The sequence below is a fragment of the Orycteropus afer genome, unplaced genomic scaffold, assembly GCF_000298275.1.
Source record: "Orycteropus afer afer isolate SDZICR_OR568_19922 unplaced genomic scaffold, OryAfe1.0 scaffold00040, whole genome shotgun sequence".
Lineage (NCBI taxonomy): Eukaryota > Metazoa > Chordata > Mammalia > Tubulidentata > Orycteropodidae > Orycteropus > Orycteropus afer.
Window position 1 is genome coordinate 8,607,122 of NW_006921627.1, and position 16,527 is coordinate 8,623,648.

Sequence of the window (16,527 nt, forward strand, 5' to 3'; positions counted from 1 at the left end):
TCAGCTTTGTCCACTGCCTCCAAGAAGACCTGCAATCCAGTCAAGGTAGACTCATTTCCACTTGGTCCAAAGACCTCGCCTCCTTCCATTTTCCATCCAAGGTTTGGCCAGGTCCTCACTTGCTCTTGAGCTCTTACTGTTTGTTTAGTCTTAGCTCACCTTGGTGTGGCCTTCTCTACCTCACCTAGCACATATTCTCCCCAATACTTGCCAGGCAGAGAGGAAGGCCAGGATGAGGTCTCTCCCTTGGATGGCTGACATCCATCTTGAGCTCACAATCTCAGCCTAGGTCTATCTATAGACAGATGCATCTGCAAATAGAGAGGTATGTTGAAGATGAAGGTATTTGCAGCAGATGAGGGATTGTCTTGCAGGCACGGGCCCCTGAGAGTAGCAGAGTGTGTCAGGTCATTTTGTAACTCTATGGTTCACGTATGCCGAAAATATTTGCACTCTGATATGGCTCTCTCTGGTTTCAGATTTAGGAACGTTCCAATGGTTTAGGAATCTGAAGGCTCCGGGAAGACAACATTTATAGTTGCTTGGGGAACCTCTGCTTTAAATACTCTCAAAAGACAGGAGGCAAGAAGGCAAGGAGCTGTTTCAACTTGGCTTCTTGATTTCACAGGATTATCACTACAGGCAGTCCCCAAATTATGAACAAGATCCGTTCCTAAATGTGTCTTTAAGTCATATTTGTAGGTAAGTCTGAAGATGTGCATATAGTTCTTATTTAACCTTAGTTTAGTGCAAGAAATGGCTTGAAGTCTTTTCAATGATTTAAAAGCTGCACGTGAAGGTGATTGTGATAAATAATTTGTTGCAAATAAAGGTTGGTTCAATCATTTCAAAGTGAGGACAAATTTACATAACATTAAAGGGCAAGTGTGAGTTGTCTGTAAGTTGGATGTTCATAACATGGGACTGTCTGTACCGTCCTCCCATGAGAAAGAAGAGGGGGCAAACTCTGGAGGTCACGGTGCCCATTTGACTACATCCAGGCCACAGTGTGTATGGGGATGAGGACGACCAAGAAGGAAGTGAGAATATCAGATGAGAACTTGGGTGAGTTTCCTGGACATAGTTGGAGACAAATTATCATCTGGAGTCCAAAGCCTCTCTACTTCCTTCATGCCCTATTTTGCACCTCCTATCCCTTGCCAAAGAGGTTGCCATTATTAGGATCCTTGTCATCCGAAGTTAAAATAAGACCCAGTGCAAAGTGAAAAAATATTATGGGCAGGTAGCCTGGCCCTTGCTTGTTCTTGGAGCCACACATGGTATTTGATCCTCCAGACAGTATGGCTTTCCACAGAACATCCAATCCATTCCGTTGCCTCCTGCAGACCTTCTTCCACTGCCCTAGACACTGCTCTATGGAGACCCTAGGAGTGTCTGCCCCTGCTCCTTCAGCTTCCCTGACAATGCATTCCAGTGCCCCCGGAGCCCTCATCGTCAGGAAATTCGGACTGCCTGGTCACTTTCTTTCTGGCTTGCGGTTAAATCTTATTCCCTCTCATCCTGGCCTCTTGGCACTTAGAGGACAGCTGCTCCCCACCACCCGTGCCGCTCATGCAGTCAGTGACCCCTGCATGGAAAGATGATTGGAAAGAGGATGAATGGGAGCACACATCAATCCTGCTGGTTTGACAAGTGACATTCTTGCAAGCAGATTCCTGCAGCGATGATGCTGGGAGAGAGAAACCCGATGCTCTGAAATGCCTTTGCTCTGAGAAGATATATAAAGATATATGGATCTACATCGGCACACACATACTCCATTCCTGGCCTCCTTCTGTGCACATGGTCACATTCCACAAATGTTATCTATACCTTCTCTCAGGTGAGGTCAGAGCTCGGGATCCATTGCCTTTCTAGGAAGTTGGCTGCAACTCCTCACTTGGGTGACTTCCATGTCATGGGGTCCAGTTGCAGGAGAATGGGAGACAAAGATAGCCAAGGGAACCAACTCAGTTCTCCTCAATCACAAGAGAAGCCTGATTCATGAGTCTTGGGGAGTGAGGGAAGTTGTTCACTTGTGCAAAATTCCAATAGAAAAGATGCTGCTTTCAACCTGTGAATCTTCTTTCATGAGTCCTTATATCCTGGGAAGGAAGTGGGTGACGGTCATGATTGGGGACACCTTGCTGCCCCGCTTTACCCGTCCATATTTGCTCAATGCAATGTAGGTACCTCGATACAGGTCTGACTCATAGGCATTGTAATTGTTGGGTAGCAGAGTTTCTCTGAACTTGCATTCCTCTTGGAAGCTGGGCTGTGAAAGAAAGAGAAAAACAGCAGAGGCTGAATGATGAGGGAGGAGTGCTGTAAAGTGCCAGCTGAGTCTTACATAGTAGGCCCCCCCACCAGTGCCCTTTCCCTTGCAAAACAACCACCACAAGAGCTAAGCCATCCTAGATGGACAGAAGCATGAATAATGGGAGCTGGAGGAAACTTTAGAGCTCATGTTTTCCCACTCACCTACCCTCCTTTAGGAAATCAAGGCTCAGGGAGGGCGATGGATGCTCCATGTCACTCAGGGTTGAGCTGAAGCTATTATGTTTGAGTTTCCTGACTCCCAGTTCAGGGCATTTGCTAGACGATAATCACTTAGAAGATAATCTCTTCCATTCAGAGAAAGGACCAGACAAGGATACACTGGCAGTTTTTTCAGGTCCACTGTGAAAGCCATCTAGTGGAGTGAGATCAAAAGCCTGGAGTTCTGCATACTAGCTCTTCCACTCCTTTGTTCTGTGATCATGGGCCTCAGTTTCCCCCTTTCGACCTCAGTCCCCTTGTCTGGAAACTGTGTATAGTGAAGGAGAATGGGAGCAAGGAGTGGAAGGGTTCATGGCATAGATGATTTTTTCTTTCTTTCTTTCTTTCTATCCCAGCCACTGTCTGTTGAACATGTTAACTTTTTCTATTCGCTGTGTGTTCCCCAGTCTGTTTTCCTGCCATTCTTGGTTTTGCCTCTGAGCCTAGAAAATGCCCAGTGCCTCTTCGGCATTCATGGTTCTCCAGGGGCATGAAGAACAGAGGTGGTGAGGAGCAGTGATTTTTTTTATGGGGAAAAGAACTGGGTCCCCTATATGACAGGTGGTGCCATGGAGTCTGGGACCAATGACAAATCGCCCCCTTCAGTGCTAATTTGGTGGAGGAACGTGTGTGGGCCACCTGTTCAGAAAATGAACGCTGGACTTCCTGTCACACATCAACAAGTTTATCCCCAATAAATCACCCAAGTCTTCCTTTATTCCTAGAAAAGAGTGCCCTTTCTTCCCTGAGCCTGCCTGGGTGGCTGCTCTGAGGGTAGCTGTAGGGATCTCTGTGCTATTGAGAGGAAGCAGCTTGGGGAGTCTAGAGGAAGAGAAAGCAAAATGGGAGCCAGGATACCTAGGATGCAGTTGTCAGAAGAAATAAAGAATGAAACAGAGAGAGAGAGAGAGAGAAAGAAGTGGAGTATAAACTCTGACTCCTTCCTGCTGACTGAGACCATCAGCTATAAAAAACCTACTCAATGGCTAACTGGCTGTGCCAGGAGTGTCGTCTGACTGTCTCTAAAGGAATAGTAGTATGAGTGTCCTGGCCTTGCTGGCAGTGGGGGATGGATGAGTGCCTCTTCCTGTTATGAAAGGATGGCAACAAGCTAGCTCATCAGGGCTCCCAGAGCCTTTTGTGTGCACCTCTCTGGCCACACTTAGCATAGCGTGCAATCCCTATTGGCGTGCTCTTCTTTCCTGTGGACTCTAAGATCCTTGAGACAAGGATTGGGCCTTGCTGGGTGAGTGATGCTCAAAGTATGATGTTTTAATAAGGACAACACTGAGAGAGGAATCCCTGGGTGATGCAAATGCTTAAGTGCTTGACTACTAACCTGGAAGTTTTCAGTGGTTCAAACCACCTGGTGGTGACTTGGAAGTAAGGTTTGGCAATCTGCTTTCAAAAGGTCCCAGCCTTGAAATACCTATGGAGCATCGTTCTCTTCTGCACACGTGGGGTCACCATGAGTTGGAATCGACTTGGTGACATTTTTTTTTTTTTAATGCTGAAAAATATGGATGCTTCCCATAGATTTGTTGTTGTCATTGTTGTTATGTGCCATTGAGTCGGACCCGACTCATAGCGACCCCTCCTTCGGTTTCCGAGGCGGTTTCACTATGGAAGTAGATTGCCCAACCTTCCTTCCGAGGAGTGGCTGGGGGGTTTGAACTGCCAGGCTTCTGGTTAGCAGTCATGTGCCTTAGGCACTATGCTACCAGAGCTCCCTCCCATAGATTTAGGCACTTTAAATGTAGTATGAGAGTGAGAGAGAGGGAAGTATGATTTAGGGGAACTTATTGACCCTCTCCCCCATTTCCAATGCTAAATTTATTTCCCTCTTTTCTCCCTTTCTGCCAGTAATTTGGAGTCCCTAGGTAGTGTAATTTGCGTAACACAGTTTGCTGATAACTGCAAGGTTGTGGGTTCAAGACCACTCAGAGTTGCCTTGAAAGAAAGGTCTGGCGATTTACTCCTAAAAAATCAGCCACTGAAAATCTTATGGAGCACAGTTCAATTCTGACACACATGGGGTCTCCATGAGTGAACTGACTCCATAGCAACTGGGTTTTGCTTTTGTTTTTTGCCTGTAATTTATTATTTCCAAAGCACTTTTACATATGTTAATTTGTGAGATGAAGGTAAAAGATTTCACAAGCCCCATCAATTGGCTTGTGAAATACTACACTAGAGAGTTTTGGTCCTCACTAACTATCCTTTGTTTTTTCTTGGTACGGGTGCTCACTAAATATTTGTGGAATGGATGGATGAAAGAATGTCCAAAAGGGAGGGAGAATAAACTAATGAATGGAGGTAAAGGGCGTATTTGCACAATAGCTTTGAGGCTTTACTGACCATGATTAAATCTCAGCTCCCCTGTCACTTAGCTATGTGAATGTGGGTGTCATTTTAACCTCCCAAACCTCAGTTCTTTCATCTATAAACTGGGAACAGTATCAGTGATTATCTTGTAGAGATGGAGTGACCATTACTTCAGATAACGTGTGGAAAGCCCTTGTTACAGTACCTGGCAAATAAGTAAAATTAAAAATACTAAGCATTATAATTCCCCAACTAAGTCATGAACTATTTTACATTAAAAACCACTTAAGATTTCTTGAAAGAGTCCTGGTGGTGCAACAGGTAAGCGTTTGGCTGCTAACCTAAAAGTCTGGCAGTTTGAACTCACCCAGCAGCTTTGTGGAAGAAAGACCTGGTGATATGCTTCCCTAAAGATTACCTCAAAACAAAAACAAAAACAAAACAAAACAAAAAACCGACTGCCATTCAGTTGATTCCAACTCATAGTGACCCTGGAGGACAGAGTAGAACTGCCCTGTAGGGTTTCCACAGCTGTAAATCTTTACAGAAGCAGACTTCCTCATCTTTCTCCTGAAGAGTAGATGGTGGGTTTGAGCCACCAACCTTCTGGTTAACAGTCAAGTACTTTAAGTGCTATACCACCAGCACTCCTTTCCCTGAGGATTACAGCCTAGAAAACCCTTTGGAGCAGTTCTACTGTGTCACATGGGGTCACAATGTGTCAAAAATTGACTTGGTGGCATGTAATAACAACAAATACTTCTTATCCTGAACCACATTTCCCTAACATTTGCTGTGGGTTGTTGGACAACTTGGCTTTCAAGTGCTGTAGTTATTGATGAATGACTGGGACATGGAGAGGTTGCACGAAAAGAGTGCAGAGCCAGGAGAAGGAGAGAGGCTGATGCTCTGGCCTGGCCCACACTCATTGGGAGCCTCTCTGGATCATGGTTTTCCACCTGTGCGTGAAATGTAGCATCAATCACAGGATATAAGCTCTGGAAGCTAAAGTTCTAGGAGAAATTCATCTGAGGATTGATTGTGAAAATTAACTGAGAAATAAAGCTGCACATGAACAAGCAGCCCCACACTCCAGAACCCAGTTGGTGAAGGTCTTGCTCTGAAACCTAGGGGGCTATGGTGGTTCCATCCCTAAAGGCCATGGTCCTACCCTTTCAGGCTGAGGCAGCTCTGCTCCCGTTTCCTTGGTGTCTCCGCTTCTGCTGATTAATGCCAAAGGCAACCCACTCCGTCGGAAATCTTCCTGCCCTAAAACCACTGTTTCCTTGCTCGGTGGGCTGGCCAAACTGCTACTCCATTTCATGTCAGTCTTCTCTACCAATTAATGCCCGAAGGCAACCCACTCCTCCACGAAGCCACTATCCAATGGCACCCGGCTTTCTCCTCCGTGGGCTGGTAAGCCTGTTGCTGTTTAATGCCTGTCTCTGGGCTCTGTTGCTGCCATCTTTCATGCTGGTGTCTGGGCTCTGCTGCTGCTGTTTCTCATGCCATACGCCAGGTCTCGGATCAAGGACACACTCCACTCCTGTTTCCACATTTTAGGTATCTGTCAGAGTAGCACCCCATTCTCTCAGTACCATATTCTGTTGAGTCACTTTTCAACTCAAGTGACCACATGGGACAGAGTAGGACTTCCTCATAGCATTTCCTAGGCTCTAATCTTATGTGGGCCGATCACCAGGTCTTTCTCCGGCAGGGCTGCTGCGTAAATTCGAATTACCAACCTTTTGGTTAGCAGCAGAGTGCTTAACAGTTGCATCACCAAGGCTCCTGGTACACTCACACATGTATACAAAGGTTACTCATTGAAGCATTATTTGTAACAGTAAAAGACTGGAAACCACCTGATTGTCTATTAAGGTGGGAATGATTAACTCGTTTATAGGCCATTCAGCCAATGGAATACTACACAGCCATGAGAAGAATGAGAACTTTCTCTGTGCACTGATATGGAATGATTTTAAAGACCATGGTTTCATTCTATGATTTGAAGTGAAAAATCAAGGTTTAGGACAGCATGTATAGTATGCTATTTGTGTGATTTTTTTTTTTTTTTTTTTCCCTTAAATGATGCCAATAAGCTTGCACATACACCCATAGGTTATTCCTGGAACGGTGCACCAGAAGCTGGTAACAGTGGCTGCCTCTGGGAAGGAATTCAGTAGCTGTGAGACAGTGGTGGGACTGAGACTTCATTTCCGTTGCATACTCTTTTGTACCTTTCTTTCCCTTAAACTATATTAATGTATTACCTATTCAAATAAGTAAATTATTAAAAAATTGAAAAGGAATTCAGGATGGGGGGAGCAGGAAATGAGAAAACATTTTTATCAGAAACTGGTGGTCTCCTTGTTCTGCCACAGCTCCTCTATGCCCACCTGCTTTCCCCTCTCTTCTCACTTTATTTGTCCCTGGAGAGGACTCTGCTCCTGATAGTTTCCAGGAAAATTTATTTCTGACCTGGATGGTACATAAGGGAGAGGTTTCATGTGCTGTTTGCAAACTCCAGAGAGGAAATAAAACCTTGGCTGGGGAGGGAGGGGGAAGAGAGTAGGAAGGGGGAGGAATTGGGTAATTTTGGCAAGAAACTCTAAGGGCATTTGTCCAGTCCCCCTGTCTAGAATGTGTCCATTGACAAACCCAGCCATGTCTAAATGTCTGGGTCCCCTAAGATGTCATTTGTTTAAATGTGCATGAAGGTAGTTTGTATACATTGTACATTGTTTTCAGCTATAATTGGATTTTGATTATTTAAAATCCCCCTATCTCTTTTAAAAGTTTCCCACTCTTGATTCTTTCTATTCTGTCCTTTTCTTTTGTTGTTATGTGCTGTTGAGTCGGATCTGACTCATAGTGACCCTTCCTTGGGTTTCCGAGACGGTATTGCTATGGAAGTAGATTGCCCAACCTTCCTTCTGAGGAGTGGCTGGTGGGTTTGAACCACCAGCCTTCTGGTTAGCAGTCAAATGCCTTAGGCACTACGATACCAGAGCTCCTCCTTTTCCTCTAGTCTAGCTCATAGTCCTAGACTTTCCCAGAATCCCGTGTAAACCTTAAGTGAAGAAAAGAGAAATAGATGAAACAGTTTGCTATAAAAGACTTCTCCCTTACCCTTATCTCTCCCACTTTCAGTGTCCACCTCCTGTCCCCCATGAGGTTCAGGTGTCTATGAAGTACGTGGAGTAAGGTCAAAATAATGCATTTTCATTGGACTCTTTGATGCAGTCTGAGGCTTTAAGCTTGTGGGATTCTTGGTTGTATCCCTTAGCTCTGAGTTCTCATGACTCGGGAATGTTGGCTCTGGTGAGCAAAGTCCTAGAGCCAAGTGAATGCCATGTTAATAAAAGCAGCTACCGTATAGATTACTTGAACAAATGAAAATAATTCTGCCAGCTCACATTTCCTGGGCTTACCTACCTCAAGCCCCAGTGTCTTCAATTCCTGTAGGTCTAATCAGACTTACATGGAACCAAAGTCTTTAAAGTTTTCTGCTCTCATTTTGGAGAAAGGCAGATCTATGGGTGTTTCAACATGAGTTACTTCTGGCAGAAATGCCCCTAAAAGTCTGGGGTAGACCTGACATCCATCCTTTTGTCTTTTGTACCAGTTACAAGTTGCTGTTTGCTAGACCCTGGCTTACAGTGGCCCCATGATAATCAGAGTAGAATTGTGCTCTATAGGGTTTTCAATGGCTGAGTTTTCATTAGTAGATCACCAGAACTTTCTTCCTAGTTGCCTTTTTGGGTAGACTTGAATCATCGCTAACCTTTCAGTTAGCAACCAAGTACAACAACCATTTGCACCACCCAGGGACTCCCCTCTTGTCTTGGTTGTTGTCAGTGGGTTCCACTGAGTTGATTTCAATTCATACTGTCTCTGTTACAAAGCAGAGCTGCCCCATAAGGTTTTCTAGGCTGTAATCTTTAAGGGTGTGGAGCTGCTGGGTGGGTTCAGACCATCAGCCTTTCAGCTAGCAGCTGAGCACTTAACTGTTGTGCCACCAGGGCTCTTTCTCTTATCTTTAGATGGAACTAAATCACTGGACTATTCTCGCCTTTGAAGATCTTCATTCTATAGCTTCCTTTGGCCATTTGCCTCTGGTACCCCTGACTGAGGGGGTGGCATGGGCTGGAGTAGAAGGTGGGGCAATGAGAGCAAAAAGGAAGACTCTTTCCTTCTGCAGTTTCCAGCTGTTTCTTTTTCTGTCCATAACTGAAATGGAGAAATATCTCACAGCTCTGAAGCTAACCTCTTCGTAACATACAACTTGCACTGTTAGTTTAGAAGGGTTTGAAAATGTTTTCATCAGGTGTATCATTCTTCTCATTCTTGCACAGCTCTGTGGAGCAGGTGGACCACAGGCAAAGCCATTTATAAGATTTGTCTGCAGGGTGCTTGCAGGTTTTCATGTACAACCCAGGCCCAGGTTCCCACCTTCCCTCACCCATCTCCCTGCACAGCCACATGTTATCATATGTGTGGAACTTTTCCCATTCCCTCAGGAAGGCTGTTCTCTGCTCCATGAGAGTAGCACCTAACTGAAGGAGGGAAAGATTGGTACCTCTGCCCCAACATATTGCCCCAGATGAGAACCAAAGGCCACTATGAATGAAATGTAGTATTTTGCACAGTGACGTGCTATTCTCTATTAAAAGGCTGTTGTGTTGTTGGTGCTGTGTGTCATCGAGTCATTTCCAATTTATAGCCACCCTCTAGGACAGAGTAGAACTTTCCCAGAGGGTCTCCTAGCCTGACATCTTTATGGGAGCAGAGCATCAGGTCTTTTCTCCTGTAGAGTGGCTGGTGAGTTCAAACCACCAAGCTTTCAGTTAGTAGGTAAGCACTTACACATTGCACCACCAGGGCTCCTCATAAGAGGATGTACAAGTTGTTATAATTAGTAAAGCCAAAATCACTTAAAAACATAACTGAAACCCTAGGAGCTTGTTGTCAGTCTTTTTCTCAACCAAGGCATTCTAACAGAACCACTGTCAGATGGAGATCCTTAACCTTTTTTTAAAACAAACAAACAAACAAACAAACATATTTTAAAGAGGATCAACCAAAACTTATTGCCCTTGAGTCGATTCTGACTCATAGTGACCCATTTGTGTGAAAGCAGAGCTGCACTCCACAGGGTTTTCAATGGTTGATCGTGTAGAAGGAAATTCTTGACTCTTCTTCCCAGGTGTGTCACTTTGAACTACCAACTTTTTGGTTAGCACTACTCAGGAAACTAGAGAGGATCAACCAAAAACCAAACCAAACCCACTTCCATCTAGTCCAAGTCATACTGACTCTATAGGACAGAGTAAAACTGCTGATAGGATTTCAAAGTCGGTAAATCTTTAAGGAAACAGAATGCTACATCTTTCTCCTGTGGCATTCTTTAAACAACTGCACCACCAGGACTTCTTCAAAGAGGATCAAAACAAACACTAAACCCACTGCCATTGACTCAATTCTGATTCAAAGTGACCCTATTAAAAAAAAAAAAAAAAAAAAACCACCTCACTGCCGAGTGACCCCTCCTTGGGTTTCCGAGTAGATTGCCCAACATTCCTTCCAAGGAGTGGCTGGTGGGTTTGAACTGCCAGGCTTCTGGTTAGCAGTCAAATGCCTTAGGCACTACACCACCAGAGCTTCCTAGTGTCCCTATAGGACAGACTAGAACTGACTAGAACTGGGTGTCCAAGGCTATAAATCTTTATAGAAGTAGACTGCCTCATCTTTCTCCCAAAGACCAGCTGGTAGGTTTGACCAACCGACATTTTGGTTAGCAGCCCAATGGTTCAACCACAGTGCCATGAGAGCTCCTTCAAAAGGATCAAGGAGGTTGAAATTCACTAAGTTCTGCCTCAATTTACAGCTGAGAGGGCAGAGACCCAGACCCAGAGAAGCTCAGTGACTTTGCCCAAAGTAAGACAAGTAGTCTTTGGGTGGGCTGGGCCTGGACTAGAACTCAGGTCACAGTCCATACCACCAAATGCACTTGCGTTGCCTGCTTTACATGCACTATCTGCAGAGCCCTGAGGGAACAACTCTACACGACTCTACATGTCCTGGAAACAGGTCTGCACAGACTTGACTGCAACTGCAACCTTAGAAAAGCCCCAACCCTTGGAGACATAGTGTTTGGATCTCTAAAGTGAGGATAATAGGACAATCAGCCCTAGGACATGATGGCCCTCAAGACCAGAAGAAATAGAGGGTGCCTGGCTACCAATGCCAACCACTCAGGGAAGGCGATCCTGGATAGAGTGGGAGGAAAAACGTGGAACAAAATCCAAAAACACAATAATGACCAGAATTACTGGTCGGATGGAGTCTGGTGAGAACCCTAATACTATGGCCCTGGGATACCTTTTGGGCCTGGAATAAAACTCACTGCCAGGGGCTGACTCTCAGCCCAATAGTAAACAAGATGTACAAGCAGACCAATCAACCTAGGGTGATGCACCCACATACTCTGTGGAGATACATCCCTTGGAGCAATCGATGGGGCACCAGAGGGGCAACATTTGCATGGAGGAAATGCAGGACACAAAGGAGTGCATAACTATGAGGAGCATGGGGGGGGGGGTTACTGGACAGGGAGTGGAGGAGACGGGGTTAGGGTTGGGGATGGAAAACAAATAAATAAAGTGAGGATAATAATCACATGAACCTCACAGGGGTACTGTGAGATAATGCAAATGTAAATGCTCAATAAAAATAAATGAATAAAAATAAAAACTAGTTGTCATTGACTTGATTCTGACTCCTAGGCAACCCCATGTGTGCACAGTAGAACTGCTCCATAGGGCTTTTCAAGGCTGTGACCTTTCAGAAGCAGATCACCAGGCCTGTCTTCCCAGGGTCTCTGGGTGGATTTGAATTGGTGACTTTACAGGTTAGCTGTTTAAATTTTTGGCTCAGTCAGAGCTATTTGCTAAGAAGGGCAGGCCAAACTGTCAGGAGGCTCTGCACCCCTCTTTCCTAGAGGCAGACATGTTGGAAGTTCACTTCTCCTGGTTGGGTTTTCCAGGCTTTGAGTCCTCAGACCAAGTATTGTCCCCTTGGTCTCCCCTCTTCCACCCCACCCCCCAAACATACCCTGCACAGTCCTCTCCCTCCCCATGAGGAAAGCCCATTAGCGGCAGGAGCAGCTGAGCCACAGAGAGAAGAGGCAGCTCTGGGGGCTTAAAGGGAAATAGTGTGAATGAAATCATCACCCAGCGGGAGTCTTCCTGGCTCCGGGGATCAGTTGGCAATTGTTTTTTTAGACTGTGATAATGGGCCCCTGAGGGGCAGAGGAGGGAGGGATAGAGAGTGTTGGAGCACCTGGTTCCCAGTCCCACTGCTCTGCAGGAACCTCTACCCAGACCCATTTTCCGTATAGGGCTGCCTAGCCCTGGGGTTCAGAAAGGAGAATGCCCCTCTTCAAAGCAGGAGCTTTCAGGTCAACTGCTATAGGGGTGGGGAGAGCTCTGGTGGGGTAGTGCCTGACGCATTTGACTGCTAACCAAAAGGCTGGTGGTTCAAACACACCAACCACTCCTCCAAAGGAAGGTTGGGCAATCAACTTCTGTAGAAAGAGGGATCTCTATGAGTCAGGGTGGGATAGGCAGGCAAACGAGAAATCCTCCTTTTTCCTGGTCTCTGCTCATTGAGGGAGCCCTATAGCTCATAAACCTACTTTGACCCCTTTTAAAGCCACTTGCCTAATGGAGCTGCCAGGTGAAGGCTCGGGGGTGGCCCACACACATGAGTCAGTCCACACAACAAAGAGTTTTTTCCTTTCCATTTGCCACTTGTGAAAACATTCCCCTATTTGTGGTGCGTTCTCTAATTGTTAATTCTCATAGTTCTAGCCTCCCTAGTTTTTGCTGCCAGGGCCACTAGATTTAAAGTGGGAAATGGATAAATTTACCCTTTGTAGCCCTCCTTCTCTCCCCAGATGAATTACTTCCTGGGTAGAGAAAAAAAAAATCTAATTTGTTGGTAAAGGTGGCAATGATAAACCAAAAAAACCAAACGGGTGACCATCGAGTTAATTCTAGCTGATGGCGACCCCATGTGTGCAGAGTAGAATTGCCCCATAGAGTTCCATGACCGTAACCTTTTGGAAGCAGGTCACCAGAACTTTCTTCCAAGGTGCTTCTGTGTGGCTTTCAGCCTTCAACTTTTCAGTTAGCAGCTGAGCACTTAACTGTTTGTGCCCTTCACGGACTGTGGATTCTGACTCATATCAATCCATAATAAAGTTTACTTAATTTGTACTTTCTTCCAGGAGGAAAAAGCCCCTTGTGTAAAGTCCCACAGCCATCAACCCCAATCCTGGGGCTCTTCAATTCAGTGGGATTCCAGGCATTAGGTAGACTGGTGAGAAGTGGCTCTTTGGGATGATGTCCTTCAAGTCACTCCGCAGAAGGTACCTGCCCCATTAAATCTAGGATGGGTCCTAGGCTCTCTCTCTTGCTATCTCTTAATTTTTATCGTGGTTTGGGTGAAAGTTTACAGAGCAAATCATTTTCCATACAGCAATTCAAATACACTTTGTCTCATGACATTAACTGCAATTTCCCACAATGCATCAATCAGGTCTCTTCCCACCTCCTCCCCATAGTTATGTTACTTCTTCCCTGTGTCCTTCCCTCCATGCACTCCTGCCCACTGAGCTGTCTACCTGTGCATAACCAGCCCTCCTATACTCCCATGGTTGATCTCTCCAAGGAGTGTATTTACCTAGTGTAAATGTTCAGCCCATATGGGTCTTAGGCTCTCTCTTGTTCTGTCCATCACTTTTCCAGAAAGTGGTAGAAGGAGCATTCCAATTCCAATGCCTTGTTTCATCTCACCCAACCCTTGGAGGGACTCTCAGGGATGGTGTAATACCCAGGAAGGGATGATTCCCTGCCCTACAGAGGCTATGCAGCTTAGTGGTTCCCAAACCTGCCTGTGCCCACAAGACACCTGGAAAACCTCAAAACAAAAACAAACCAATAAACAGATTTCCGGGCCCCTATTCTAGCCCTACTGAATAACGTACTCTGAGGGACACCCCTGGAAATCTGTGTTTTTAACAAGTTAACAAGATGATGTAACCAGTCCACAGACTTGTGCCAAGACCCACTGATTTTGATCTGTCCCTGTCTCTATGCAAACCATGCCAGAAATTGGCCACACTTGTAGGTATTAGTGCTAAAGATCTTGAAGCAGAGGCCACCTGGGTAACTCAGTCTAGTAAGTTGTAGACTTCCTCTCCAGAACCCACTACCAACCCGGATCCTCAGTCTGTCCTCCAAGAAGAAGCAGGACAGCCTTCCACACCCTTCCCATAAATAACTCTAGTGTTCCCTGTTGGCTGCTGGGAGGTCTTCCTTTTTAGTCTTCTTATTTCTGTCTTAGAAAAAGTACAACCAGAATGCTGCTTTGAAGGAAGGATGGTGAGACTTTGTCTCACGTACTTTAGACTTATTATCAGGAGGTACCAGTCCCTGGAAAAGGATATCATGCTTGGTAGAGAGTCAGTGAAAAAGAGGAAGACCTTCAATGAGATGGACTGACAAAATGGTTTGCAACAATGGGCTCAAATATAGCAATGATTGTGAGAATGGCCTAAGCCTGGCAGTGTTCTGTTCTGTTGTGTATAGGGTCACTACGAGTCAGAATTGATTAGACCTAATGATATTTCTGTCCAAACAATGCTATTTCTTTAATGTCTTAGGGCCATTTTCCCAGTGTGTATTTTGAAATAGTTCTAATCACAGGTTAAGAGACCCAGAAATGAGTGGGTCAAAGAGATAGCTGAGGTTTTAGTAAACGGCTTAGAAGTTGGTTACATTAACCAAATGTTAGCATCCGCCCTCCCAGGAATGATGTATGACAGAGTAAAAAGAGTAGGGGTAGAGTCAGGGGCAGGCCAAGGAGATATAAGTAACAGGGATGACACTTGTCCAGCCTATGGGATCAGATGTCAGAGGTCTTAAAACCGTAGGATAAAATTTCAACAAATTTTTGAAGGTGAGCAAAAATAGCCTCTATTTTTACTCCTTTTGTATAAAAAAGGACCAAGGAGGGGGATGAAAAGTGAAGAGAGGTTGCCCTGTCAGAGAAAGGACTGTGGACAGCAACATGCTCAGGCTGAAAGACAGATTTGTCTTCTGAGCCTGATTGTGTACCTGGATGACCGTTTCATGGCAGAACACACTTTTCCTTCTGACCCAATAGTTTTTGGAGCTACTATTCCTGTTTGATTGCAAAGGCCCTGGTAGGCAGGATGAAGGAAAAATAGGTTGCTGAGGCCAGTTAATTGACGCTAACATGGTGTGGTAGGTCAGCAAAAATGAAGGAAAATTTCCCTCAAAGAGATGGATTGACACAATAGCCACAACGATGGCTCAAACATTCCAACGGTTATGAAGCTGGTGCAGGAACACACGAGTGACGTTTCTTTCTCTTATAAGGTCACTAGGAGTTGGAGGGGAGCTCTGGTAGCGTACTGCCTAAGGTACTTGACTGCTAACCAGAAGGCTGGTGGTCAAACCCACCAGTCACTCCTTGGAAGGAAGATGGGGCAATCTACTTCCGTAGTGATACTGCCTTGGAAACCCAAGGAAGGGTTGCTATAAGTCGGTTCTGACTTGATGGCACATAACAACAACAAGGAGTTAGAGCCAATCAATGTCAACTAACAATGAGGTTTGGTGTCAATGCCCCTTAGGTACACTAACAATTATTTTTTAAATAATACCTATGGCTAGCTCATTTAACAGTTCCTTCTTTTTTCATTCTAGATAAATATTCACTTCTCTACTCAAAATTTCCTATTATTTTCTTAAACAGAATATGCTTCAGGCCTCATAAAACCTGGTTTCCCCTGGTCTGATGAACTCACCGTTGTGTACAACCTTCCTTTACTGTTCATGGCAACGAAGAGGGCACTTTTCACTCCGAAGAGACTCACCACACCTCGCTCCACTGTGGAAATTTCCAGTAAACCTGACAAAGAAACGGAGTCCATGTTACTTCAGGCTTGTATGGATCAGAGTGGGAGTCAGCCTAGTATGATTTGAAAAGGGCATCTAAGTCCATCCCCTATTTCTCAGGGGCTGGACACTCCATGGTCTTCATCCTTTTTCCTCTAGCTTTGGGGGATCCCTGCTGCTAGTCTGGGCAAGTTCTGCCACTATCCTGTTAAAAATTCAATTCCTCTAGGAAAGTTCTGACATCAGAACTTTTAGAGAATAGAATCACTGCTTACGTATCCGCCTGAGATTAGCTTTGAATCTGAGCTTTCACTGACATAATCACATGAGGTCTTTAACCTGGGTAAAAAAATTACTGCTGATTAGTCTTTTATTTATTTATTTTAATATATACTCCATATGTTTGAATGAATTCCCATGATTTAATCTCTAAAACCAGAGCTCTGGTGGCATAGTGCCTAAGGCCTTTGACTGCTAACCAGAACACTGGAGGTTCAAACCCACCAGCCACTCCTTGGAAGGAAGGTTGGGCAATCTACTTCCATAGTGATACTGCCTCAGAAACCCAAGGAGGGGTCGCTATGGGTCGGATCTGACTTGATGGCAGTGTGTTTGGCTTTTGGTAGCATCTATAAATGGAAAATAGTCATTTAAATTATGAATTAAATAGATG

The 16,527-nt window shown here is 45.1% G+C and overlaps 1 protein-coding gene across 1 annotated transcript in view; it reads right to left on the bottom strand.

The window, feature by feature from the left end:
• Positions 1-2,098: 2,098 nt before the first annotated feature.
• The window catches only part of FGF6 (fibroblast growth factor 6), a 16,029-nt gene continuing 1,600 nt past the window's right edge, over positions 2,099-16,527 (bottom strand). Inside the window, exons 2-3 of the mRNA XM_007937078.2 lie at positions 15,764-15,867; positions 2,099-2,275 (exon numbers count right to left, since the gene is read on the bottom strand). Coding sequence (XP_007935269.1) covers positions 2,099-2,275; positions 15,764-15,867 — 281 coding nt within the window. The remainder of the gene's footprint in view (positions 2,276-15,763; positions 15,868-16,527) is intronic.